At 38.1% G+C, this 25,768-nt stretch overlaps 1 protein-coding gene across 20 annotated transcripts in view; it reads left to right on the forward strand.

Moving 5' to 3' along the window:
- Nucleotides 1-9,053, forward strand: part of IRSp53 (Insulin receptor substrate 53 kDa) — a 221,598-nt gene extending 212,545 nt beyond the window's left edge. For 17 of the 20 annotated variants that reach the window (XM_067756740.1, XM_067756742.1, XM_067756755.1 and 14 more), the window contains one exon: nt 416-9,053. In XM_067756740.1, the coding sequence (XP_067612841.1) occupies nt 416-2,321 (1,906 nt within the window). In that variant the 3' untranslated portion in view covers nt 2,322-9,053. The remainder of the gene's footprint in view (nt 1-415) is intronic. The other 3 variants (XM_067756758.1, XM_067756761.1, XM_067756759.1) reach the window with 3 other exon arrangements.
- Nucleotides 9,054-25,768: the final 16,715 nt, after the last annotated feature.

Genomic DNA, 25,768 nt, shown 5'->3' on the forward strand with positions numbered 1-25,768 from the left:
GAACAACTCAGCTCCTAAATAACAGCATTTAGGTAACATCTAGATTTTATAAAAATATATTAACACATTTGAAAAATTCACTAATTAATCACTGAAATTAGAAATAAAAAAATTTTCTGTCTCTTTTCTTTATAATATCACATTTTAATTTAATATTTTTATTTTTTAACTTTTTTCATTTCATGTCCCATTCATCAATTTTTATGTTGCTAATCGCCATTTGTTGTATAACCCTGTAAAACTCGAAACACAAAAACAAACGTAAAATGCTAAATCCCGAAACAATGTAAATCCTACACCAAATCCACACAACAAAAACCTACCGAACGAATGAACCAAAACACACCGAAAACTCTATCGAACGAACGACTGGTGCAAACTCGTAATGTGCCCAATACTTACGATCACAAAACAGTCGACGCGCTGACACAAACTCACACGCTTCACGCGATGTAGCCTCATGGACATTGAATCGTAACTTCCGCAACAGTGTTGACAGTCAAATCGATGATAAGAGTTTTCATGGACTCAATCACATGAGCGGAAAAATGCGCTACGATCTTATAGCCAGTGATGACGAGATATTACAAGCTTCGGGTAGTGGCATAAAACGCACTAAGTCATTTTGGAAATTTGGTGGACGCAGTGAAGATATATTAGCGGGCATGTCATTGTGGCAACATCGCGATTTAGTGGCTGCGCCAAATCTGGAGGACTTGCGTGCCGATAGTCCACAAAACAAAGAGAATGGACACGGAGAGCACTTAGAAGAAAACGAACTTGAAAATGAAATGGAACGTGAAGGAGATCGTGAGCACGGGCGTAGAGGACGCGTACACGAGCGTGAGCAGGAGCGCGAACGAGGTCGTGAGCAAACACGCAGTACAATCGATAAAAGTAGCACGCTTACTAAATCACATTCAAACAATTCAAATTCGTCCATTGAAAAACGACGCAATGACAGCACGACTAGCATGGATATGTACGATGACGAAGAGAATATCTACGGCATGAGTCCAGTGGTAAAACGTGAGAATATGATCGTACAAAATCGCAATTCAATGCAATCCAATGCGACAACAATGCGTGCAGAGTACACACCCAAATCGCGCATGAAGATAATGAAAACAATTGAGATCGATATAGAGAACCCAACAGAGAGCGAACGCTTGAGCACAATTAAGCGCGGACAGAAACAGTATCAGAAAGAGTATCGCGAAACAGCTAGTATGTTGCCGCAGGTGAATTTGAATGGTGTGCGTAGTCGTGCTGAGCACGATGTTCTCAAAAACAAGTCGGTTGTGAGCGGTAGCACAGGAGGCGGCATGCAGTCTACACGCAATACAATGAGCAACCACAGTCACAAGAAACAGCAAAGCAATAATATGGAGATGAATGATGGTAAGTATGCAAGTCTACAACAAACGAAGTCCAACGGTAGCGGCGGCCAAACGCAAGCGCCACGTGGGAAGCAACCAGATTTTCCACAATCGACAGAAGAAGAAGATATCGATAGCGATGATAATGGCACCTTAAAAATGAGTGATGTAAATAGTTTCTTTGATGATATCTCGCATGAGAACACCACTGGTGGCATGATCATGAAAACTGTCAAACGTAAGGATATACTCAAACAATATTACACCAGCGAGGATGAGTCCGATGATGTGGAAATCAAATCAACCAGTTCTGATCCGTACGATTGTATCGTGATCAATGATCATTTGGTGCGTAAAGATGAGAAACATCGTCGGCAATTGCACAACTCCTATCAGGAACATCAACTGGAATTTCAAACTTTTCGTGCCACAACAACATCATCATCATCAATGCAGCAAAGTAGCAACAAAAAGAATAAATTAAATGGCAGTGAGCAACGCAATGGTGGTAGTGGTGGTGCAATATCATCGAACGGAGGTAAATCTAAGAAGCAACAAGATATGCATGCTGAACATGAGCGTGAACGTGAGCGCAGCGAACGTGATCGTGAACGCGATCGTTATAGCATGACTAATGGTTCGACGCTAACACGGAATTCGAACGGTACTGTCAACTCGGCTATGAATACACCAACAGCAACGATTCTGCCACGTACACGTCTCATGAAATCAAGCAATATGACAAGCATGACTTTAGAGCGCACGCCAAAAAGCAAATCACGCGAAAATGGTCATGCGAATGGTGGCGGCGGTGGGGGTGGTAGTGATAGAGAGAAACATCATTATGGTAATAAAACATATGGGCCGTGGTATGATTTTTGGGATCAAGATGATCAGCATACGCTCGTGAGCGCAAAATCAATGAGTAATGGGAAAATGTGAGACAGTTAGGTGGGGGTTGGGTGAATTTGTAGAGCAAGTGTATTTCAAATAAAGTTAAATAGAATGCAAGAGATTATTGAGAAACTTATGTGAATATGTTTGTTTTAAGTTGCACTCTCTCACTGCGCTGGTACGTTTAAATGTGTGTACATTGGATAGCATGAAAGCATGAGCAGCCTAGTAGGAAACTGCAACTAAAAGTAGTATACATTTATCTGAATTACAAGATTTGGAAGTTGTAAGGCATTCAACTAAATAATTAAAAGCTGAGCCGTCTAACTAAATTTTCCTAGACATTGCTTAGAAGAGGTGCGCAACAAACAACTTGCTGTTTCTCATGAACTTAAATAGTAACGAAATATATTTCCCGATTTCTGCCAGACTGTGGAAAAACAGCGCGCCAAGAAATCTGTGTCATCTTGTGTGCAGTCCTGGACATGGGCATTGAAAATGGCGAATCGACTCGTATCCCTCCTCATCCTGACAGCTCCTGCAGAAGTTGCGTGTTAATATGCACCAAAGTTGAAGCTGGTTCCTTCCTCATCCAAACATTACCATAATTACTTTGAGATCTCTCAATTATCCCGGCGTGTCCGCAGCAATTGTGTTGCCCTTATCTTACATCCTCTATTTTCCTCAAGAGATAACTCAGCGGTGGTCGCACGGAGCTGCCTGGCTCGCCCAAGTCCATTTTGGAACCTTTGCTGTCCATCTCATCTGCAAATTTATTCTCTTCAACACCGCTGTACCCAGGGACCCAACAAAGGGAGGCTCGACAAGTCCACATAATATCCGTTTTTATCGCGTTGAATTACAAAGCTCTTATGGTGGCCTAGCTGTCGACAAAGATTGCTACATAGGTGTCTGAGACCTTATTGTCCTGCAGCAGTCTGACCGCCCTCTTTATGCCTGGAAGGTACTGCATGGGTCAGAAAGTCGATACGACTGATGGATTATCTTAGTCTAATAACCCCATTCGCGGCCAAACCCCGCAAGTACACTTGTAGAGATATCAAGTGAAAAATTCCATTTAACTTCCCCTGAAGTGTGCTGCTCACTGTGCCTGAAATTCCCAGAAATGTTGGCCTTTGAAACTGTCTACCTTCTGTTGATTGCTCTTTTTGTCAAGCTTTTTCCATCAAACAAGAGCTCAATTTGTTAGTATCGGTCGAATGACAATTTTGTATATGCCATGGGTGATATGTGGTGATAGTTCTTACTTAAAGCCCTCTAGCAGGTTACATACGCTTTAGAAGAGAGAAGGAGGGAACTTTCGTTTCTTCTTCCCTGAAGATTTCCAGAAATTCATTAACTACCAGTATCCATAGAAAAGGCGATAGAACGCCTGCCAGAGGATTGGCCCTGGTAGCCAATTTTCATACTCACCCAGCTGCGTTGACCACTCTTTTGCATGCAACTATAGAGTCTTGGGCCGCATTTCGTATCAGTTCCCTGCAGATGGCCTTCGCTTGAACGTTGTTGAAGACACCCTCAATATCGAGGAAGACAGTGGCAGGCTCTCTTTGCAATTGAACGATTTCTCGATGACGCTTTCCCGTATGCGTTTTGAGCTGCGTCCATACGAAAACTAATTCTCAACTTCATGAAGTTAAGCTGATACTGTCTAGCTTGTAAAGCACTTTGTAGACAGATTTCTGGATGCTGTTTATTTTGAACTATATAATAAAACATTTGGTAACAACATCCACATTTCCTAATTCAGTATAACCAGCTTTGATTCTCAAAAATTTAGTTGCTGCCTCATTTCTTCGGTTATGTCTTTTTAATCACGAATTATTTCTCACAAGGCATCTTAGAAATTAGAGCGTAACGGCCAAAAGCGATGTTGATTAGTTGCTGTTTCGATAACGATTAAGCGCTCTATCGCTAAGATTGGGTTTGCTGCGCCGACCAATGGCTTAAGCATACTCTGCTATGTGGGGTTCAGTGTTTTGTGAGAGGTGATTCACGAGCTCAATAAATGGGTAGTTTTATATATTTCGCAATATGAAGACAGATCTGCATTTTTACGTGGGATAGGTGTTAAGTAACAAAGAAGGTAGTTACGAACACATATAGAATGCAGAGTTAGAAGCTGTCTAAGGTTGCAACTATTTCTAAGTTCTTTTGTAGTATAAAAAGTAAATATAGAAATAGTAAGCTTACAAATTTAATATTTGCATAATATTGATCATTCAAGAAGGCTAGAGATGCTGAGATTATGGCTATCCGATCTAAGTTACACAGGACTTAGGGACAGTCGAAAGTTATTCAACTGAACCCATTTTCGTCGTCAGAATCAGTTTAAGTATTATTTTGAGTTCTAGATCCTTCATCAATTTACGTGATAAAAATGATAGTTCAGACGAATGCCTTCATTTCTTTTTATAAATTTCACTGGGTTGCCGCCTTGATGTAACTCATACAGAAATACTTTCCAACTAGTTTTAGTATATCAGTGACTTTGAAGCTGTTAGAAATACAGGTATTTCAAAAGTCACATAATTAACCGTCACTCATCATCATCATCATCATTACAAAGCGCTTAACAGCCCAGGCAAGGGAATTCACTTTTTCCTCAGCCTATCCACTCCAACACAGTGGAGGCAAACCTTTTTTCTGTTTAAAAGTGCGTGGGTCGATAGGAGTACTTTCTTAGTCGAATCATCTTTATCTATTCTCATAACATGACTCAGTCAGTTAGGACTTGGGGCCTTTTTTCGTTACACAAAGTTCATATCCGCGTAAAAAATACTTGGCGCGACATACCTTCGAGGAGATTTAGGCCGAGCTTCTCTTCCAACGTGCATTGTGTGCCTTTCACTGAGAAGCTTTTCACAGCATACATTCAGAGTGTTTGCCAAACCAGTGGCGAAGGGCACGCTAAAACTCATCAGAAAACCTATTTATTAAATAAAACTTTCTTCTAGAAAACTCCAAGAGTCATCCCATTTACCCTCGATACTATCCTTGACAGGCTTGTTGGGTGGCCATACAACCGGGCAGGCTTGTTGGGTGGCGCATAGGGCGTAATTATTGTTCCAGAGATAACTTTAAAAAGGCGCGTGTTAGGAAGTCGCCTTGGTTGGAACCTTGCTTTGCTTTGAGTGGGTTTGGAGTGGCTTCATATAATTTTAGCATAACTGATGGTAGGACCTAACGTCATTTGGTAAAGCCGTATTAGCTTTTAATCGCAACTTAAATTCAGATTAGCGTCCTAAAGGCAGCTGCTCTTTGCGGTGTCACAAACTACTTTGAAGTCCTCGAATCTTTTATTATAGGACTTTTGTAGGATTTGCCGTATCCCGAAAATGTGGTCGGAAGTGGATTTACTAGGTCTAAGGCTTCAATGATAATTCCCTATAATTTTTTCGACAATAGCCATCAGTCTTTCGCACAGCACGCAAAGCAGGAGCTAATGTCCGACATGAAACAGGCTGATTCCAGGATAATTGGTGTGGTTTCCGTGATCTGCTTTCTTTTGGAGTTTTTCCAAGTGTTATTAATATTGATAGTCGCAGGATATAGACCGACCTTATCATGAACGATTAAATATGACTACGTTGAAAAATTCTTAACTTAAGAAATCTGATTATATTTGCCGAAGGAGGCTCCCAGTTGTTGAGACATTCTGCAGGTATCAGCTATCTTCGTCCTAACGTTCTTCTTACATTCGTTTATTTCTTTTAATTGGAGGTTTCTTTTTTCGCCATTATAAGGTTCAGGGAGCGATTTAATATTGTCAGCGGTGGTACATTTTTATTTAGAAATATGCTGTAACTAATCGCATTCATCATTAGGTCGAGTACTGCTCCCAGAGTGCAGTTGTAAGAAGCGAGCAGAAAAATCAGTAGATATGTGTCCCGTGAGCATAAAATCATGCCTGTGTCATGGCTGTCACAAGGTAATGATCCGAGTTGATGTTTGAACCTTGTAAAATGCGCACATCCACGCAGATTGCATGACTCGTCGATCAGGTCGTGATACATTTTTTTTAATCAGATATAGTATATTTGTGTAGTTTTTTGTAAAATCAAAAACTCCCAGATTTCCACCCTAGAGTTAAAGTCAGCAAGCATGACTTTTCTAGTTTATAGTTAAAGTTCTCCTTATCTGCTTAGTTCGCATAATCTCATGCGGCGTTGGTAAAAGTTCCGTTGAAGAATTACAGTAGTTGGCGACAATGTGTTATTGTGCCTTAAAAATGGAATATTAAGAATCCGTCTTTGGTCCCCTTTTTCCTAGCCGCTGTAGAAGATGTCGTAAAACCCTACTCTTGCATGTCTTGTGCCGTTCTTGAAATTGTTTGTAGAGCGCTGATGTCGACTTTTACATTCAAGAGAACATCAAACAGCCAGAAAGCTCTGCCTTCTCTTAAAAGTGTCCAAAATTTTAAGGTACATCTCCTCAAATCAGTTGCCATGCTTGTCCTTACATAACGAATAGGATGAAGGAGATTTGGTTTCAAGCATAATTTTCCCGTTTTTTTTAAGCAAATTTTTTCTTAACTTACATGCAAATATTTATAAGACAAATAAATATTGTAGCGAATTTTAAGAATTCTGAATTATTATACTCCGTCTGTTATCATTCGAGCCACTGAACTGCTGAATAAATAAACTCAATTCGTCAGTAATTGATCGTTTCCCAGACTGCGCTGCTTATATAGCACTCAGTTGGTTTTGTCACTAATCTTCTCCTATGGTATAGACTTTTCTAGAACAGCCTTGCCGAATAGTTGTCTATTTAATTATCGTTTCTGTATCTCGTATTGGCTCTCCATGTCTGTTTATGTAATGTCATATGCGCTCTTTGTTAATGGGTACATGTGTGCGTAGCTGTTTGCTGTCACATCTTGCCGCTATGCAGCATTTATTTACTAGTGATGTGTCGAAATCGCTAATATTTGCCACAATAGATATTTATGTTAGGTTTAAGCTATATACTAAAATATTTGTTCTAAAACCATAGAGTTATGTTATTCAATTCATTATAAAGTCGTCATCGCTACAACACACTAAAAACTCCAAACACTAAATTCACATAAAAACATGAACTGTTTTGATTTGGTGTTTCACTGCTTTTATAATTTTCTACGTCGCATCCCTTCATCAAATTTATGTTGTTGCTAAAAAATTTTATAACTTCATTCAGTGTTTGATTACTTCAGATTTTTATCACTAATTGGCAGCACTGTTGCATAGCATTTAATTGAACCGTACTTACGTTCTTTATGTTTTTTCCTTTCTTTTGTATGTATTTTTAGAAAGGGTGGTGCCTTCCGCAACATATACATAGACTTCTAAAACACACACAAATGAAATAAATAAACAAGAAAATTATAAAAAACCAAGCCCCAAATAGTAAAATTATACAAATTTAAACTCCAAAAAATCAACACAATACGAAAGCATTCAACAACAAAACGCCAAAATATAAATCCAACAACTTAAGCGATTCATTTTTTAACTGCCTTAAAACACAAAACAAAGCACTGTTTCAACAAAAAAAAATTTTTTTAACTTGAAATATATTGATGTTACCCTGTAATTGATGTATATATGAATCTTTTTGCTGTACATTAAAATGTTGTAGTATATGTGTACATATGTATAAGTATATATCCTTATGCTAGCTGTAAATTATCTAGCTATAAAGTAACCAACAAACATATATATTAAAGGGCAAAGAAAAAACATGAGCCGAAAGAAAAGCTGCTCAAATAATAATATATTAAACGTTAAAAATTTTTTAAACATTATTTATGTATATATTATAACTATAAATAGTACAGTTCTATTTAAAAACAAGCATAATTTTAATTTTATTTTAAAAATATTTTTTATTATTATATTTTTTTTTTGTCTGCTGCTTAAACGCGTTGTATACCACAGTGCATCCCAATTTGCCACAGTCAAACTACGTCACACCAAAACTAACGATCGTTCGGCTCCAATGATTTATCGGAGCATTAATAAATAGATTTTAAGTCAATAGATATTTAAGTAACAAACAAAAGAATTTTTGCTATATACAAAAGTACATTAAAAAAATTAATTTCCTCAAAATAAGGAACATAGTGGTGAAATTGTCACCATAATCTGTTTTTTCTCGACTAAGAGAGCGCGCCTATAAGTATTCCACACAATTGGGATTACAAACGTGTAGAATTGGTGTGTACCTAACGGTGCATAAAGGAATAGCAACAAAAAGGCAATACTTAGAGACCAATTGCAAGGTGAGCAGCGGGGTATTCATATGACTGAGTGGATAAAGTCCTCTGCCTTTACACTAGTATAAAGCATGAATGTTGGATATTTCGAGTTCAATACCCAGCTGCCGAGAAGCTAGATGATAAAAAGCTGAAATTGGCAAACATGTCCTAGTAACCAACGCCGTTTGTAGACTTTGTAATTTTTCTCTAATACCAATAATATTTTTTTTATTTAAATGAATAAAATCGTATATTGTTTTGAAGAAAGTTTTTTTATTAGATAAAAATTATTAGATAAAAATATTTTTTTTACATATTTTGGGAAAACTTTTTTTTGGGTGTATAGATAAGTTAAAAGATGATTATATTCTTTAAAATATTATGAAACATTTTTTTAAAATATTTTTCCGTGTTGTACCAGTAAGTCATTACTTACTTGAAAGAAACATTTGCTATATTGTATACATGTATGTATGTAAGTAATCGTTTATTATAAATAAAGTATGATTTTTCTAAAATTTGGTTTTGGTTTATTTTTTTGAACCATTTTCGTATGGTAAGTAAACAGAATTTGGCTGGTTAATAGTATATCTACGCCGAAAGATATGAAGCTAGTAAAATCAATAAATCAGACATTCACTAAAATTGGTCGCTGTATGGTTAATTTCAACAGAGCTTTTGGTTGAGTAAACAAATTTGTTTAGTTATTTCAACAGAAGAAAAACTGTTTGACTCAATTTAACAAATATTCTGTAAAAATGACAGATTCTCAGTCAATCTTACTAATTTAATTGGTTATTTCAAATGCGTGCAACTGTCAATACAATGCAAATGCATGAGAAAATTTCAAAGAGAAACTTACGCTCACCGTGCTCACTAGTTCGTCTTATAACTATCGTGCCACAGAAATCTCTGTCTTATTAGCAGCCACTGTTATTGCAATGTTAACATGAATTTGTTATTGTAACAGGTGTTCTGCGGGTAGTATCTGGCTTGAGCCCTTGAAAAAGCAACATAAAAAAATAATTTTCGTTTAGAAAAACAATTTATGTTTTATTTTTTTTTACAGAGCTGTGGCCATGGCTTAACAATATGGTTGGCTCATCTCATCAGCTGATTTTATTTTGAGGAGATTGCAAACTCAAAATGAAATGAACAGTACAAAGATAGATGCAGAGCTAGCAAGTAATAATTAAAATATATGTTGGTACTGTGTGTAAATAAATAAAAAATGCACTCAAAAATGAAATAGGTTTAATTTAATAATACTCCCAGAGGAAGACGTGAGAGCGTCGAAACGCGTAGGAGGGAAAAGGAAATTTTAATTTTTGCCTTCTAATTTCTCGGTGGTAAATCTCCATAAAAGCAAGCATAACGAATATATTTGGCCCAACAAGAAAAGGAACCCAACACATTGACCACAAATTGGTAAGTTTTATGTTTTTATTTCATTCGATTCGCCTACACCAACACGAAAATTTTGACAATCTGGACAAAGGTATGTTGTTGCTGTAGAGATGAGCCAATCATATAGTTGAACCATGGTTGTGGCCTACATTTGATGAAGTTTTTTTTGTTGTTTTTTGACTGTTGAAACACCCAATTCAGAATCAACAATTTGATAGAAGTTGATTGAACAGTTATTTTCGATGGATGAAAATTGACAGAAGTATTGCCTATTTCGACCAGTAATTCGATTGATTTACCAACTTTTGTCTCTATACAGGACTTTTAAAATTGTATTTGATTTGAAAATTTTATTCCGTCTAAAGCGCCACATATTGGTTCAGAAGCTGGAAAACGAATGGATGTAAGAATTACATTGCATAGATGTTTCTAAAAAATATTCCAATTTCAAATTTTGGGACATAAAAAATAAAAAAAATAAATGTAAGGCGCTATAACCTCCGAAGAGATCTAAGGCCGGGCTTCTCTTCCAATTTGCGTCGTGCTCCTCTTGATTTTCCCTACAAATTGGCCGGATGGGACCTACATGTTTTATGCCGACTCCGAACGGCATCTGCAAGGCAGACGAGTTTTCACTGAGAGCTTTTTCATGGCAGAAATACACCCGGAGCGCTTTGCTTTGGCAGGTTGTCTGAAAAATTTTCTACTTACTATTCCAAAAACAAAATACAATTTTTCAAATTTAGAAAAATTAAAAAATAACAATAATTATCATTAAAAAAATTATTGTTCTGGCCTTGAGCTCGATTCGAACCTTGAATGGTTTTTCCTATTTATTGTTATAAATCCACTTGGGAAATGAAATACCATTGATATAAAGCTCATTTTTGCAAAGATATAGCTTATTTTATTCGTCCACGACCCTTTTAAAAATCTTTTATATAAAAGTGGGCGTGGTCCTTAATCAATTTCGTTAATTTTTCTTCAAAGCATTCCTTATAGTAAAGACAACCTCTCTGCCGAATTTCGTTACGATAGGTTTAACGATTTTTTGTTTATGATTAATAATATTTGTAAAATTAATTTTTGTTACCAGAAGTTTGTTTTAACGCCCAACTGAAAAACCCTATCAAAAACCAGGACCTATGTTATAAAATAACTCCGTCCTCTTGGCAAATACTAGAAGCTTCCTAGGACCTAAGCCACTTGCTGCTTCTAGATCTGACAGCTGTATCACTCCTAATAGCTGGAGTCTTAGCCTGGCAAGTGCAGGGCACGAGCACAGAATGTGCTCGATCGTTTTCTCCTCAACCCGCACTTCCTACATCTTCTATCACTGACCAAGCCTAATTTAAAGGCATGTGACGCCAGAAGGCAGTGTCCAGTCAGAATACCCGTCATGAGTCTACAGTCCTCTCTTTTTAATGATATAAGCAACAGTGTCAGTCTAAGGTTGTAAGACCTACACATAATCTTCGACATTTTACAGCCCCGCGCTTGAACCCACGCTTTTCCCGCTTGGTCGATCATGTTCACCTCTTGCCTTCGCTTAACCTCGCCCAATCTAATTGGGAGGTCTACGGAACAAGCTTCAAGGGATTCGCCCTTTTTAGCTAGTTTGTCCGCTTTTTCATTCCCATCTATTCCCATATGCCCTGGGATCCAATATAGATGTATGCTTCTCCCTGTTCCGATGCCTGCTTACACTCTAACACGCATTTAGATGCCGTGCTATGCGAGATTATTGCCTTAATTGCTGCTTGACTGTCAATATAAAAGTCAACACGGTTGCAGGTTAAGCTAGTCTCTTCCAGGGTTTCTACTGCTTTGGTTACGGCTAATATTTCCGCTTGGAAAACGCTACAGTAATCCAGCAGCCTGTAGGGTCTGCTTATTTCTCAGCGCAGTATACCGCAGACCCTACTCCTTCCACTACTTTGGAACCATCGCCTCGTCCGTTATTTGCGCACCCTTGCGCCAACCTCTACTGTGGCCTTAAGATCTCCCTCGAAGCGCAGATAGGGAATCAGGTAGTATGTTCGTCTTGTGATTGATGACGCTATACTACTACGGCCATATGGTCGGCGCTCAAGCTGCCCCGAAGCACCGAGCCTGGTTGCGGTCGTTAATGTTTTTTTCTTTGCTACCAGGTCTACAGGTGGAATGTGCAGAATGGCATACAGTGCAGCCGTCGGGGTTGTTTTCAGGGCTCCCGTAATGCTAAGCATCCATAGTCTGCATACCCCCTCTAATTTTTTGAGGTATCTTGCTTTTTGTGTGGCTTTCCAACAAACAAAAACTCCATAGTATAGAATAGGGCTTACAATCGCTGTAAAGACCCAATGAGAAAGAGAGGGTGATAGGCCCCACGTACACCCCAGCATTCTTTTACATACATAGAGTGCCGTTGAGGCCTTCTTGACCCTCTCCTCCACGTTGAGCTTCCATGATAGCTTACTGTCTAGGATGATTCCTAGATATTTTGTGAAAAGTTTCTCCTGTAAGGTCACCTTTCCTAACTTAGGCCTGGTACAATTTGGCACCTTGTACCTCTTTGTAAACAAGACTATATCCGTCTTCTCCGCATTGACTTTCAACCCGACATTAGATGCCCAGGTATGAATATCCCGAAGCGCCCGATCCATCAAAGAACTAATCGTTGGAAGGCACTTTCCATTTATGACAATTGCAACGTCATCTGCGTAAGCCGTAAGTTTTACGGGTCCCACATCGAATTGCCTGAGTAGTTGGTTGATGACCAGCGTCCACAGCAGAGGTGATTGCACCCCTCCCTGCGGCGTGACCCTGTCCTCTGATTTCGTGGCTTCGTACAATCCCCATTGTGATGTAATCTTTCTGCAATTTAACATGCAGCCGATCCATCTGATTAAGGCAGGATGTACCTTAATGTAATTAAGACCATCCATAATCGCCCATTTTGCAACATTGTTGAAAGCCCCGGCAATGTCCAAGAAGACTCCTGGAGCATACTCCTTATATTCCAGGGATTTCTCTATGCTTATTACCTCCCTATGCAATGCGATGTCTACCGACTTGCCTTTGGTGTACGCATGCTGTGTTGTGGAGAGCAGTTTTTCATCCACGTTGGATTTTATGTACACATCTATCAGCCTCTCAAAGGTTTGAGCAGAAATGATGTTGAGCTAATGGGTATATAGTCTTTGGAATACACGTGACCGATCTTCCCCGCCTTTGGTAGACAAATTACACGAGCAGTTCTCCAAGAGTGCGGTACATGATTCAGTATTATACAATCATCGAATATTATTTTAAGCCATTCCACGACCGCCCTAGTTGAGACTTGTAGCATGGCCGGGAATATACCATCTGTACCCGGCGATGTAAACTTAGAAAACTTCTTCACTGCCCACTCAATCTTGGTATCGGTCACCAAGCCCGGCACTACTAGCTCCTTGATCGAAGTGTGAGTGATGTCTGCTGGCTCTTCTAAACCGTCTCCCGATGGGAAATATGTATCGAGAAGCATCTCAAGGGATTCCTCACTATTACGTGACCATTCCCCGTTCTCTTTCTTTATTAGTCCCTGGACTATGTTTCCCCTTGCTAGGACTTTTTTCAACCGTGCTGTTTCGCTGGATCACTCTATGTCCGTACAAAAACTTTTCCATGAGTTTCTCTTCGCCCTGGTAATTTCACGCTTGTAGATGCTCAGTAGATCCCTGTACTCGTCCAGACACGCTTCGATTTCCGCGGTCTGTGCGAGCTTGAACATTTCTTTTACCTGTCTTCTTAGAAGACTCAGCTCATTGCTCCACCATGGAGGCTTTGCTTTTCCTCTGAATCTTCTTAGAGGGCAAGCTTTGTTATACGCAGTCATAAGCGTTCTTGTTCGGAATTCATTCGACTCCTCCAGTTCCTCTTCATTAGCAACCTCTTTGGGTTGTCCCAGTTTTGTTTCTACATGTTTCTGGAATTTAGTCCAGTTCGTTGACCTAGGGTTTCTAAAGGTTGCTCCCTTCTGAAGCTGATATACGCATAGTCGGAGAAGGATGGTCTATCTAGAACCATCCAATCATACCTTGATATATCACGCTCGGAGATCAATGTAGTATCCAGAACATTGTTGGATGTTGCACCAATGTATGTAGGAACATTTCCCCTGTTGGCTATCTGCAAATTGGTTTGCAGGTTGTAACAAAATAGAGATTCGCCTCTCTCGTTCGTACCTGCTCCTCCCCACGCATTGTGGTGCGCATTTGCATCTGCGCATATGACCAACCGCACTTTGCGCCCTTCCTCCTGTACTAGCCTTTTGCACTCCATCGGTGGAACCTCCGCAGCATGGGCTATGTAGCAGGACGCCAGGATAAATGCCTGCTTATTCTTTTGCTCAACGGCCACCGCTACGAGATCCTCAGTGGTGTAATTAGGCAGAATATATGAATGCAGCTGTTTCCTTACCATTACTACAGCTCGTAATCGTCCTTCCGTTTGCGCGTACTAAACGCCAAAACCGCGCGCTAAGTCCAGAAACCTTTCCTCCCGATGAGAGCCACGGCTCCTGGATCAGCCCACGTCAAACAAACCCTCCTCAAGGGTTAGGCGAGTTCGCTCGACGCCACTTTATTGTGTTGGAGGTTTATCTGTAGGACTCGCAGCACCATTGGGCTGTTTGTCCCCCTCCAGCCCCTTCGTCTTGACGTCGTCGTCCTCCCCTTGCCCTTTTGGTTTAGAGTATTCGAGGCCCCCTTCAGCCTCTCGTGACTGTTGTGCCGGGTGTTCCTCTGTGCGAGTTACAGCATCATTTGGCGGTTGGTCCTCTTCTAGCACGTTTGTGGTGACGTCGGGTACCTCCACCTGTTTGCCACATCACTCATCTTCTCGGGAAAAGCAGGAGTCTTAGTGTTATCTCCCTTTGGCACCTCCGAGAAAGCCGGAGTATTAGCGTTAACTCCCTTTAGCGCCTCCGAGAAAGCCGGAGTCTTAGCGTTATCTCACTTTGGCTCATCTTCTACTTCCGTGGTTGGAACTTCCCTCTGACTCGCAGCTTTCTTGGTAGTTGCTACCTCGCTATTGGAGCCCATCTGTCTTACAGCTTTGGGCCTACTTGTCTTGTCTATGTGACTGCCCTGCCTCGCGGCTCTAGGTCTGAGTCCTTTCTACCCCTTGAAACCAGGCTTGTTAACTTCCGTCGAACGTTGCCTCTTCATTCTGCCATTCGACGTTTCTTCCTCCTCGTACCGGTTGTAGGACCGAGAGTTTCTCCCAGCAAACCTTTTGAACTGCCTTCGACCGCTTCATGGGCCTATTCCAAGTGCTCGACCTACACTTCTGTTGGGTCGACCACTGCTCCCAAGCGTTGTAAAATTTTTAGTGCTGCACGGTACTGTGAGAGAGCTCTTTTACTTCCTCAGTTCCTTACCCTTCTCCACTCTTCTACCCCGTTTTCATTTGTGTGCTTCTCCAACACGGAGTTTATTGAATCAGCACTACTCTCGCTCCCCGAGTCCGACGCATCGCTTAATTCGTATTTGTCGTCCTTGGATTGCGACTTAGTCCTCCTCTTTACATCGTCCTTATTACAATCAGGTAATGTGTCGTTTATCTTGGTCGTACGACCACCTGCCCGACAAGGCGGGCTCAGCGGTCCAGTATTATATACGGGGAAAGAACCGTTGGCCACAGCAGCGCTCCTTACTGTGGTAAGGCCATAAATACTTCCCGAGGTGGCCCGGTATCGGGAAGGCTCCGTTCGAATACAGCTGAATTTATCCCCTGGCTGCAAATCGTCCAACAGGCACGGTCCGCATAACACCCTGGATTAGGGGGTTGGCAGTTCTTGGTCACCGACATCCCGCCGCCCTCCTATGAAGCCAAGCGGCGTAGATGTCAGTCCTAAACAGCTCCGCTTCATAGTCGGGCGCTTTGGAGTTGGGCTAAGCCCTCACACCAACGACAAGGTGCCTACCCTAGTGAGGGTGGGTCCAAATAAGGTCCTGTACCAAATTTGGTGACATGTTTCTGAATTTCACGTCTTCATCAGCTAGCTTCTCTGGAGCTGAGTATTGAACTCGAATCTCCAACATTCAGTAACCATCGTCGTTTGTAAACTTTGCAATTTTTTCTAATATCAATAACAAACAATATTGTATAAAGCAATATAAGCAAGTCTCGCTAATTAAATACATACAAATTTAAATCAGCGACCTTAAAAGCCTCATTGTTTTGAGTTTAAAGTCAATATCTTCGCAATAAATTAAGATTTTGAGACACATATGTAAAAAAATAAATAAATAAATGTAAGGCGCGATAACCTCCAAAGAGATTTTAGGCCGAGCTTCTCTTGCAATTTGCGTCGTGCTCCTTTTAATTTTTTTTACAAATTGGCGGGATATGACCTACTCGTTTTTGTTGTGCAACGCATATGCATTTTCACTGAGAGCTTTTCATGGCAAAAATACACTCGGAGTCATAGCCAAACACTGCCGAGGGGCACTAACGCTTGCTTTTCACGGGAGCGTGAACTCAGAATCTTCGGTGTGGATGGCAGAACACGCTACCATTACACCACGGTGAGCGCCATACTTCTCAAAAATGCAATCAAGTTATAGTTCATATGCATTGTTGAGGGGTATAAGGCCTTTGGTATAGCCGAAAAATGCTCCGCTTTTACCTGTCTGTTTTTTTTATACCTTTCATGAACATGAAATGGTATATTAACTTTGGTCCAATGTTTGTAACGTTGAGAAATATAGAAGATAGACTCACCATTAAGTATACCGAATTGATCAGGGCGACGAACTGAGTTGATATAGCCATATTCACCTGTCCGTCCGTCTCTCCGTCCGTCTGTCTCTTTGAACGCAAACTAGTCCCTCAAATTTTGAAATATCTCAATGAAATTTGGGAAATGGATGTATTTTTGTATTATATTAGACACTTGTCAGATCCGGTAGGATCGGACCACTATAACATATATCTCCCATAAAACCGATCGTTCAGATAAGACGATTTTGGCCATTTCTGCCGCAATTTATAAATTATAAACGTGAAACTCGGTGATATATATTCTAATATATCATAGAAGATTTCATGAAAAAATTACTGTGATCGGAGCTATATGTATATAGTATATACCTATCCCATACAACCGATCGTTCAGATAGAAAGATTTTTGGCCATTCCTCCCTTAATTTAGAAAGCATAAACGTGAAACTCGGTGATATATATTGTAATATATCATAGAAGATTTCATGAAAAAATTACTGTGATCGGAGCTATATGTATATAGTATATACCTATCCCATACAACCGATCGTTCAGATAGAAAGATTTTTGGCCATTTCTCCCTTATTTTCCAATATTAAAACGCGAAACTTCGTGATATATATTCTAATATATCATGGAAGATTTCCTGTAAAAATCATTTCGATCGGAGCTATATATAATATATATCCCATACAACCGATCATTCAGATAAGGGGATTTCTTTCCATTTTTATACTCAGTTGAGAAGAGCTCACAGAGTATATTAACTTTGATTGGATAACGTTTGGTTGTATAGGTATAAAGGAATCGAGATAGATATAGACTTCCATATATCAAGATCATCAGGATCGAACAAAAATTTGATTAAGCCATGTCCGTCCGCCCGTCCGCCCGCTAACACGATAACTTGAGTAAATTTTGAGGTATCTTGATGAAATTTGGTATATAGGTTCCTGAGCATTCATACCAGATCGCTATTTAAAATGAACAATATCGGACTATAACCACGCCCACTTTTTCGATATCGAAAATTTCGAAAAACCGATAAAGTGCGATAATTCATTACCAAAGACGAATAAAGCGATGACACTCGGTAGGTGAGTTGAACTTATGAAGCAGAATAGAAAATTAGTAAAATTTTGGACAATGGGCGTGGCACCGCCCACTTTTAAAAAAAGGTAATTTAGAAGTTTTGCAAGCTGTAATTTGGCAGTCGTTGAAGATATCATGATGAAATTTGGCAAGAACGTTACTCCTATTACTGCGTGTATGCTTAATAAAAATTAGCAAAATCGGAGAACGACCACGCACACTTTAAAAAAAATATTTTTTAAGTCAAATTTTAACAAAAAATTTAATATCTTTACAGTATATAAGAAAATTATGTCAACATTCAACTCCAGTAATGATATGGTGTAACAAAATGCAAAAATAAAAGAAAATTTCAAAATGGGCGTGGCTCCGCCCTTTTTCATTTAATTTGTCTAGGATACTTTTAATGCCATAAGCCGAACAAAAATTTACCAATCCTTGTGAAATTTGGTAGAGGCTTGTATTCTGGGACGATAACTTATTTCTGTGAAAAATGGCGAAATCGGTTGAAGCCACGCCCCGTTTTTATACACCATTCGATCGTCTGTTCCTCCGCATGGCCGTTAACACGATAACTTGAGCAAAAATAGATATATCTTTATTAAACTCAGTTCACGTACTTATCTGAACTCACTTTATATTGGTATAAAAAATGGCCGAAATCGAACTATGACCACGCCCACTTTTTCGATATCGAAAGTTACGAAAAACGAAAAAAATGCCATAATTATATACCAAATACGAAAAAAGGGATGAAACATGGTATTTGGAATAGTTTATAGATGCAAAATATAATTTTAGAAAAAAACTTTGTAAAATGGGTGTGACACCTACCATATTGAGTACAATGAAATGAAAAAGTTCTCCAGGGCGAAATAAAAAACCCTTGAAATCTTGGCAGGAATACTGTTCGTGGTATTATATATATAAATAAATTAGCGGTATCCAACAGATCATGTTCTGGGTCACCATGGTCCACATTTTATTCGATATCTGGAAAACGCCTTCACATATACAACTACCACCACTCCCTTTTAAAAGCCTCATTAATACCTTTAATTTGATACCCATATCGTACAAACGCATTCTAGAGTCACCCCTGGTCCACCTTTATGCCGATATCTCGAAAAGGTGACCACCTATACAACTATCACCACTCCCTTTTAAAACCCTCATTAATACCTTTAATTTGATACCGATATCGTATAAATACATTCTAGAGTCACCCCTGGTCCACCTTTATGGCGATATCTCGAAAAGGCGTCCACCTATAGAACTAAGCCCCACGCCCTTTTAAAATACTCATTAATACCTTTAATTTGATACCCGTTTCGTACAAACACATTCTAGAGTCACCCCTGGTCCACCTTTTTGGCGATATCTCGAAAAGGCGTCCACTTATAGAACTAAGCCACGCCCTTTTAAAATACTCATTAACACCTTTAGTTTGATAGCCATATTGTACAAACACATTCTAGAGTCACCCCTGGTTCACCTCTATGGCGATATCTCGAAAAGGCGTCCACCTATAGAACTAAGCCCACGCCCTTTTAAAATACTCATTAACACCTTTCGTTTGATACCCATATTGTACAAACACATTCTAGAGTCACCCCTGGTCCACCTTTATGGCGATATCTCGAAAATGCCTTCACATATACAACTAAGGCACACACATTTTTAAAATACTCATTAACACCTTTCATTTGATAACCATATCGTACAAACGCATTCTAGAGTCACCCCTGGTCCACCTTTATGGCGATATCTCGAAAAGTCGTCCACCTATAGAACTAAGGCCCACTACCTTTTAAAATGTTCATTAACCCCTTTCATTTAATACCCATATCGTACAAACAAATTCTAGGGTCACCCCTGGTCCACCTTTATGGCGATATCTCGAAACGGTGTCCACCTATGGAAATAAGGATCACTCCCTTTTAAAATGTTCATTAACCCCTTTCATTTAATACCCATATCGTACAAACAAATTCTATAGTCAATCTTGATCCACCTTTATGGCGATATCCCTAAATGGCGTCCACCTATAGAACTATGGCCCACTCCCTCTTAAAATACTCTTTAATACCTTTGGTTTGATACACATGTCATACAAAGACATTCCAGGGTTACCCTCGGTTCATTTTCCTACATGGTTATTTTCCCTTATGTTGCCACCATAGCTCTCAACTGAGTATGTAATGTTCGGTTACACCCGAACTTAACCTTCCTTACTTGTTTATTTTATATTTATCTTAAAAATCGTTTAGGTATGTACATCTGTTCACTATATATTTCTTATCTTATACATCCGATTATTTGGAGATTACGAACGGGAAAAGGTTATTGTTCAGCCCCATTCATGAAAGGTGTGAAGCCTTCGGCGAAGACAGTCCCGTGCCTAATTGTTTTTTGTTTTTTTTTTTGTAAAAGTAATGACTTAAATATCACTGGCAATGCAGCTTGTTTATTGATTGATTATAACTTTCCCTCACAGTTACTAACGATGTTTAAGAATTTAAAATTATTAAAAAAAAAAAAAACCACAAATATATATAAATATTTGGAAACACGAAAGGCAAAAAAAGCATGGCGGAACGATAAAGGTGGCAGCATAGGATAGCTGATTATAAACTTTTTTAATTTGATTTTATACATCAACTTCCGGTGCAGTACGATTTTGACAATTGTTCATCAAATTTACAAAAACAAAGTACATGAAATTTTTATTTATGTTTGTGTGTCACCATGCTGCCACCTTGTATCGTTCCGCCATGGGCAAAAGATGCATACTATACAGCAGCGATCAGAAAAACAGCAGCAGTAATTTTTATTAAATTGCGTTAATTAAATTCTTCTTATTTTATTTGCGAGATTTTGACAAAAATTTACTATAAATTGTGTAAATGAAACTATGCAATTCATTCTTTGTATTTCTATAAATACAACAAAGCAAAACCAATTCTTACCATGAAGCACCAGCAACAAAATGTGGTTTTAGTATTAGCAAACGTACGAAGTATGACTCTCCAAAAAATAAATTATGCAAAGAAGGCACAACAACAAAGGCTTGGCTTCGGCTGAATGCGTTTGCCAACAGTTGAATCACCGCAGGAGTGTGGGCTCAAATTCCATTCCCAAGGGAAAATGCTTGGAAGAGATTAACAAGGTATAATCATAATAAATGTCGCCTGGTTCGTACTGATGTCACGTTTAAATTTTTCGCGAGCTTTAAAAACAATCACAAAAATAAACTTGAAAAAATCAGAAAATTCAGGATAATTTTATGAAAATTTCGTACTTTTTATAAATGTTTCCCTGAATTTATTGAGTGATCAGTTTTATAGCCCAAAAAATATAAGTTTAACAACATATAAGTTATCGATCTCTCTAAATTTGCATTAATTTTTGAAAATTTTTCTTCTGAAGGGTATGTTAAATTTTCGTCCGTACAAAGTGTGACATTTTTATTTTTTATATGGAAGAGGATCTAAAAAAGCTTCGAAGAAAAGGGTGTATGTGCTTATGTACGCGCGTGAGAAGTTATACTATTTTGGCGTCATTAAACTAGGCAAAGGACTACATACCAAACCATACCAAATTACTGACTAATCGAACCGTGAATAGAATTTTATCGAAAAGATCGTTCCCTGGTCAAATTCATGGAAAAAAACTTCACAGGAATACTCTCCGCGCTCGCACAACAATTGCAAATCGCACTATAAACTGTTTTATGAGAGAACAGTTGCTCAAATATTATCTTTGTCAAGGGGGTACGTACCCCTGTACCGAATTTCAAACGAATCGCGCCACAAATAAGATTTTTTGTCGCTGGTCCACTTCCTGGAAATAAAAGTTTCTCAAATAATGAGCTAGTCACGGAGGTACCTCCATGCTAAATTTTAAGTAAATCGCATAATACGCTATTTTCCGAATTTCAAGCATAACACACCATCAAATTGGTATTCAAGGGATTGATAAGCGTTATAGAAGGCTTTATAGCTTCAGAGCTTCCGCAGCCCGATTGTCAACCTCACCTTTTCGAGGGGAACACTGTTACAAATATATCATACAAATCGTTCCCGAAATGGTGGGGCTAGTACCTTAATGGTGATTGTTACCGAAACGTACAGTATCTATATACGGCAAAGGACCACCAACATAGATAACAGTTACCAAAATCTGTGTCTTTATTGTTAATACAAAAATAACAACAAAATTATCACTGCTCACTTTGTAAGCCCTCGACTTATTTGACCCATTGAGTTTGTAATATTGGTGAAGGTCAGTATACGTAAAGTTATAATGTCTAAAAATTGTTAAAAAGTAATTATTCGAAGGGGCCGTGGGACCTCCTGCCCCCTTTCCATGTTCGAAAAAAATTTCACCAGTCTCTGTCCTAAATTTCATCAAAATCCGTGTAGCCGTTCTGGCGTGATTCAGTCGCAGAAACGAAAATATACAATAATTAAATTATAACTGTTGTTAGGGGGCGGGGGGCTATATATGTGTGCCAAATTTCATCCAAATACGTCTAGCAGTTCTTGCGTGATTTAGTCACAAAGACAAACGTCTGGACAAACATCCAAACTTTCCCATTTATAATATATATTAGATTAGAGTAGATTAGGTTAGATTAGATATAAGATATTAGAAATACTAGAATAGATAAGGTTAAGATTAAGATTTTATGTAGCCCATTACTCGGATATTACGAATTGAATAAAATTATTGCTCGGCTACATTCATGAAGGGTATGAAGTCTTGGGAGCAGCCGCAGACACCATTAACAATTTATCGGTTTAAACACTTTTTTAAACATGTTAATTTGAAAAACTCTCAATTTACTATTGTCTTTTTTAATTTTTTTCGATTTCAATATAAAATTTATTTAAACAATAAGTTTAAAATATTAAAATTGTTTTAGAACAAAACCAAAAAAGTTTCAAAAAATTCAAAAATACAAACTTGTAGTCACTTCTGGGTCTGAAAGAAAAGCAAAAGGTTTCAAAAATCTAAAAATAGAAATTTGAATAAAAACGTTTAGTTTCAAAACTTATCCCAAAAGTTTCAAATTTGTTCTCAAAATTCAAAAATAACATATTTTATTTGTAAAAAGTGCTGCAAGTTATCGAATCTTTTTCAAAAACTTTGTTATACATAGATGGTGTTATGAAATTATTTCTTACGCATTAAGTAGATCAACGCTGTAGGAGAAATCTCTATTTCAAAACTGGTGCGTTTCTAGTCCATTAGGAACCTCTACTAGTTCGCCCTCTATATATTTTACATGCTTCCAATTGTCGAATTTAACATGGCCTTTCTTCTTTTTTTTTAGTGTAAATGTAGAGTTCTCTGACTTAAAATTGAAACCGAGTTCTGAGCACATTTTTTCACGAAAATATGTGCAACCTAAAACCAAACCATTTCCTTTGCTGTACAAAAAAGTTTAAGATTTAGGCTCAAACTTTTAACCGTGCATTTAAATTAGCTTCATTAAATATAAATGAGTTGAGCTAGTCATTTTTCTTATTAAATCACAAATCGTATGACAGAACATACTATTTCAGCCTTATTGAAAAAGTTAAATCTGAACTTTATTTTAAAAATAATAAAAGAAATTGAAAATTGTTTAAACATTTTTATAAATTTTTTTGTATAAATACATACTCTCCCCATTTTTATTATAAGATACATTATTCTCGCACCAAAATTTTAGATATAATAACTTCCAAATTTTTATTTATTAACGAATGTTCCTATGAAATCCAAGACTTCTGGATCAGCTACATTTGCATAAATTTGCCGAAATCCGTAGGGGCCTTCAACCGAACGCATTCCCACCGCACAAAGTTGTCCACTCATGATGCCCGGTGCTCCTATCTCTGATATTTGACTGCCCCTGTTAACACAATACATATTTTTTTCCAATTTGATTCCGGGTTTCTTACATTGCTTTGATTCTACGGTGATTGCTTCAAATTTTACGAGTTCCAAACGATTTCGGCTTAGTTTTCTCAATACACTAGTTTCAATAGTTGAGCCCACCAAAAGTTCATTTGTGCAAAGTGATACTGGGTTCATTCCATCATTTTCGTTAAAGGGTTGTTTCAGTTCAATTCCAGCAATATTCTTATTGCTTGCTCCGGAGTTTGGTTTATATTGAAGATATATTTCTTGCACTTCGCGATGTAGTCCGCAGTAAGTTTCTGAATTATCTACAGTAATTATATCAGCTACAACCTTCATTAATTCTTTATCTACATTCTTCAAGAAAAACGAAGCTGTGATCACTATTTTCCTACTGACTAATGCGCCAGAGCAACTATATTTTCCTTTATAAAGTACTCCTACCATATAACGCCGATTGTCAGTACTTGAAGTTTGGCTAGTACTTGAAGTTTGGCCAGTTCTTGTAGTTTGGCCATTATAAAGTCGGAATTGCGAATTGACATTGGTCATAAGACAACCAAGGACAAAAACCAGGATAGCGATACGACTTTGTAAGTTCATTTTTATTTCTGACTTTTCGCTGCTTGCAAGAAGTATAAAGTAACTAAAGCAAGACAAGTTTTGTGGGCGCTATTTATACAGCTTGATTAAATTTTCGCGTGCAAGTGCACGGTTAGAAATCTGGGGCCAAATTTTTAACCATTCACCGGCTTAAACACTTTTTTAAGCATTTTGCCCCTAATTTGAAAAGCTTTCAATTTACTATTGTCTTTGTTAATTTTTTTCGATTTCAATTTAAAATTTGTTTAAACAATAAGTTTATAATATTAAAATTGTTTTAAAACAAAACCAAACAAGTTTCAGAAAATTCAAAAATACAAACTTGTAGTCATTTCTGGGTTTGAAAGGCAAAAGGTTTCAAAAATCTAAAAGTAGAAACTTGAATAAAAACGGATACAAAATATTTTAAACAAAATTTGGTTTGTGATTTGCCTTAAAAGTTTCAGATTTTGGCTCAAACTTTTAACCGTGTGCCTGATAAAATCTCAAACCACTTATTGATAAAAATAAAGCAGCCGCGTGAGGTGGTGCGAGCGTACTGCGCATACCACACCGAAAGTCATGAGTTCAAGTGCCGGCTAAAGCAACATCAAAAATTCAAAACAAGTTCTTCAAATGGCCTAAGCGCATTCGCCCCTCGACATACACTCCAATCGCATTTCTACTATGAAAAGCTTTTCAGTGAATGTTAAATATCAAATAAATTCCTGATGAAAACGCGAATAAGCGTCGAAACGCGTAGGATCTAATAAATCCCTGGTTTTGTTTAAATCAACCGGCCGAAAAGCTTCAAAAAATAGCAATAAAAATATAATTTTTCCTTGGCACAACAAAAATACATATGAAAATGCATCTTTCTTGCAAAAGTTTCCGCTTTGAAGCGGCATAAATCACGCAAGTCCCGTCCCGCTAATTTGTAGGGAAATTCAGAAGGGAGCAAGATGCAAATTCGAAGAGAAGTTCGGCCTAAATCTTTTCGAAGGTAAATCCCACCAATCATTAATTTATTTGTTTTTCATTGTAATTTTTTAAGGTTCATGCGTAAAGCGTAATGCAAATTCTAAATCAGCCAACAGCTTTTGCTTTACCAAAATTACAAATTCAAGGTTTTTATATTTATTCTAGAGAAATGAAATTAACGCGTATTTGTTAAAATATTTTTCTATTATTTTTCAGAGGAAAATTAAATTGTATTTAATTGCTGGTTTCCATATTTGTGCAGCTGAATTGTGGTATTAAGTTCAGATAGGTTAAGTGATATGTGTACAATATGAGCGTATTTTTAACCCTTTCACGCATATGGTACACCGGTGTCCCAAAAATATTTCCAAAAAATTTTGATATACATATAAAGTGTTAGAATTTGATTTCTTAATGATTTAATTGGGAACCTCTACTAGTTCGCCCTCTATATCTTTTATGTGCTTCCCATTGACGAATTTAACATGGCGGCAGTGCCGTAGAGAGAAAA

The sequence above is a fragment of the Eurosta solidaginis genome, chromosome 5 (genome assembly GCF_040869045.1).
Source record: "Eurosta solidaginis isolate ZX-2024a chromosome 5, ASM4086904v1, whole genome shotgun sequence".
Taxonomy (NCBI): Eukaryota; Metazoa; Arthropoda; class Insecta; order Diptera; family Tephritidae; genus Eurosta; species Eurosta solidaginis.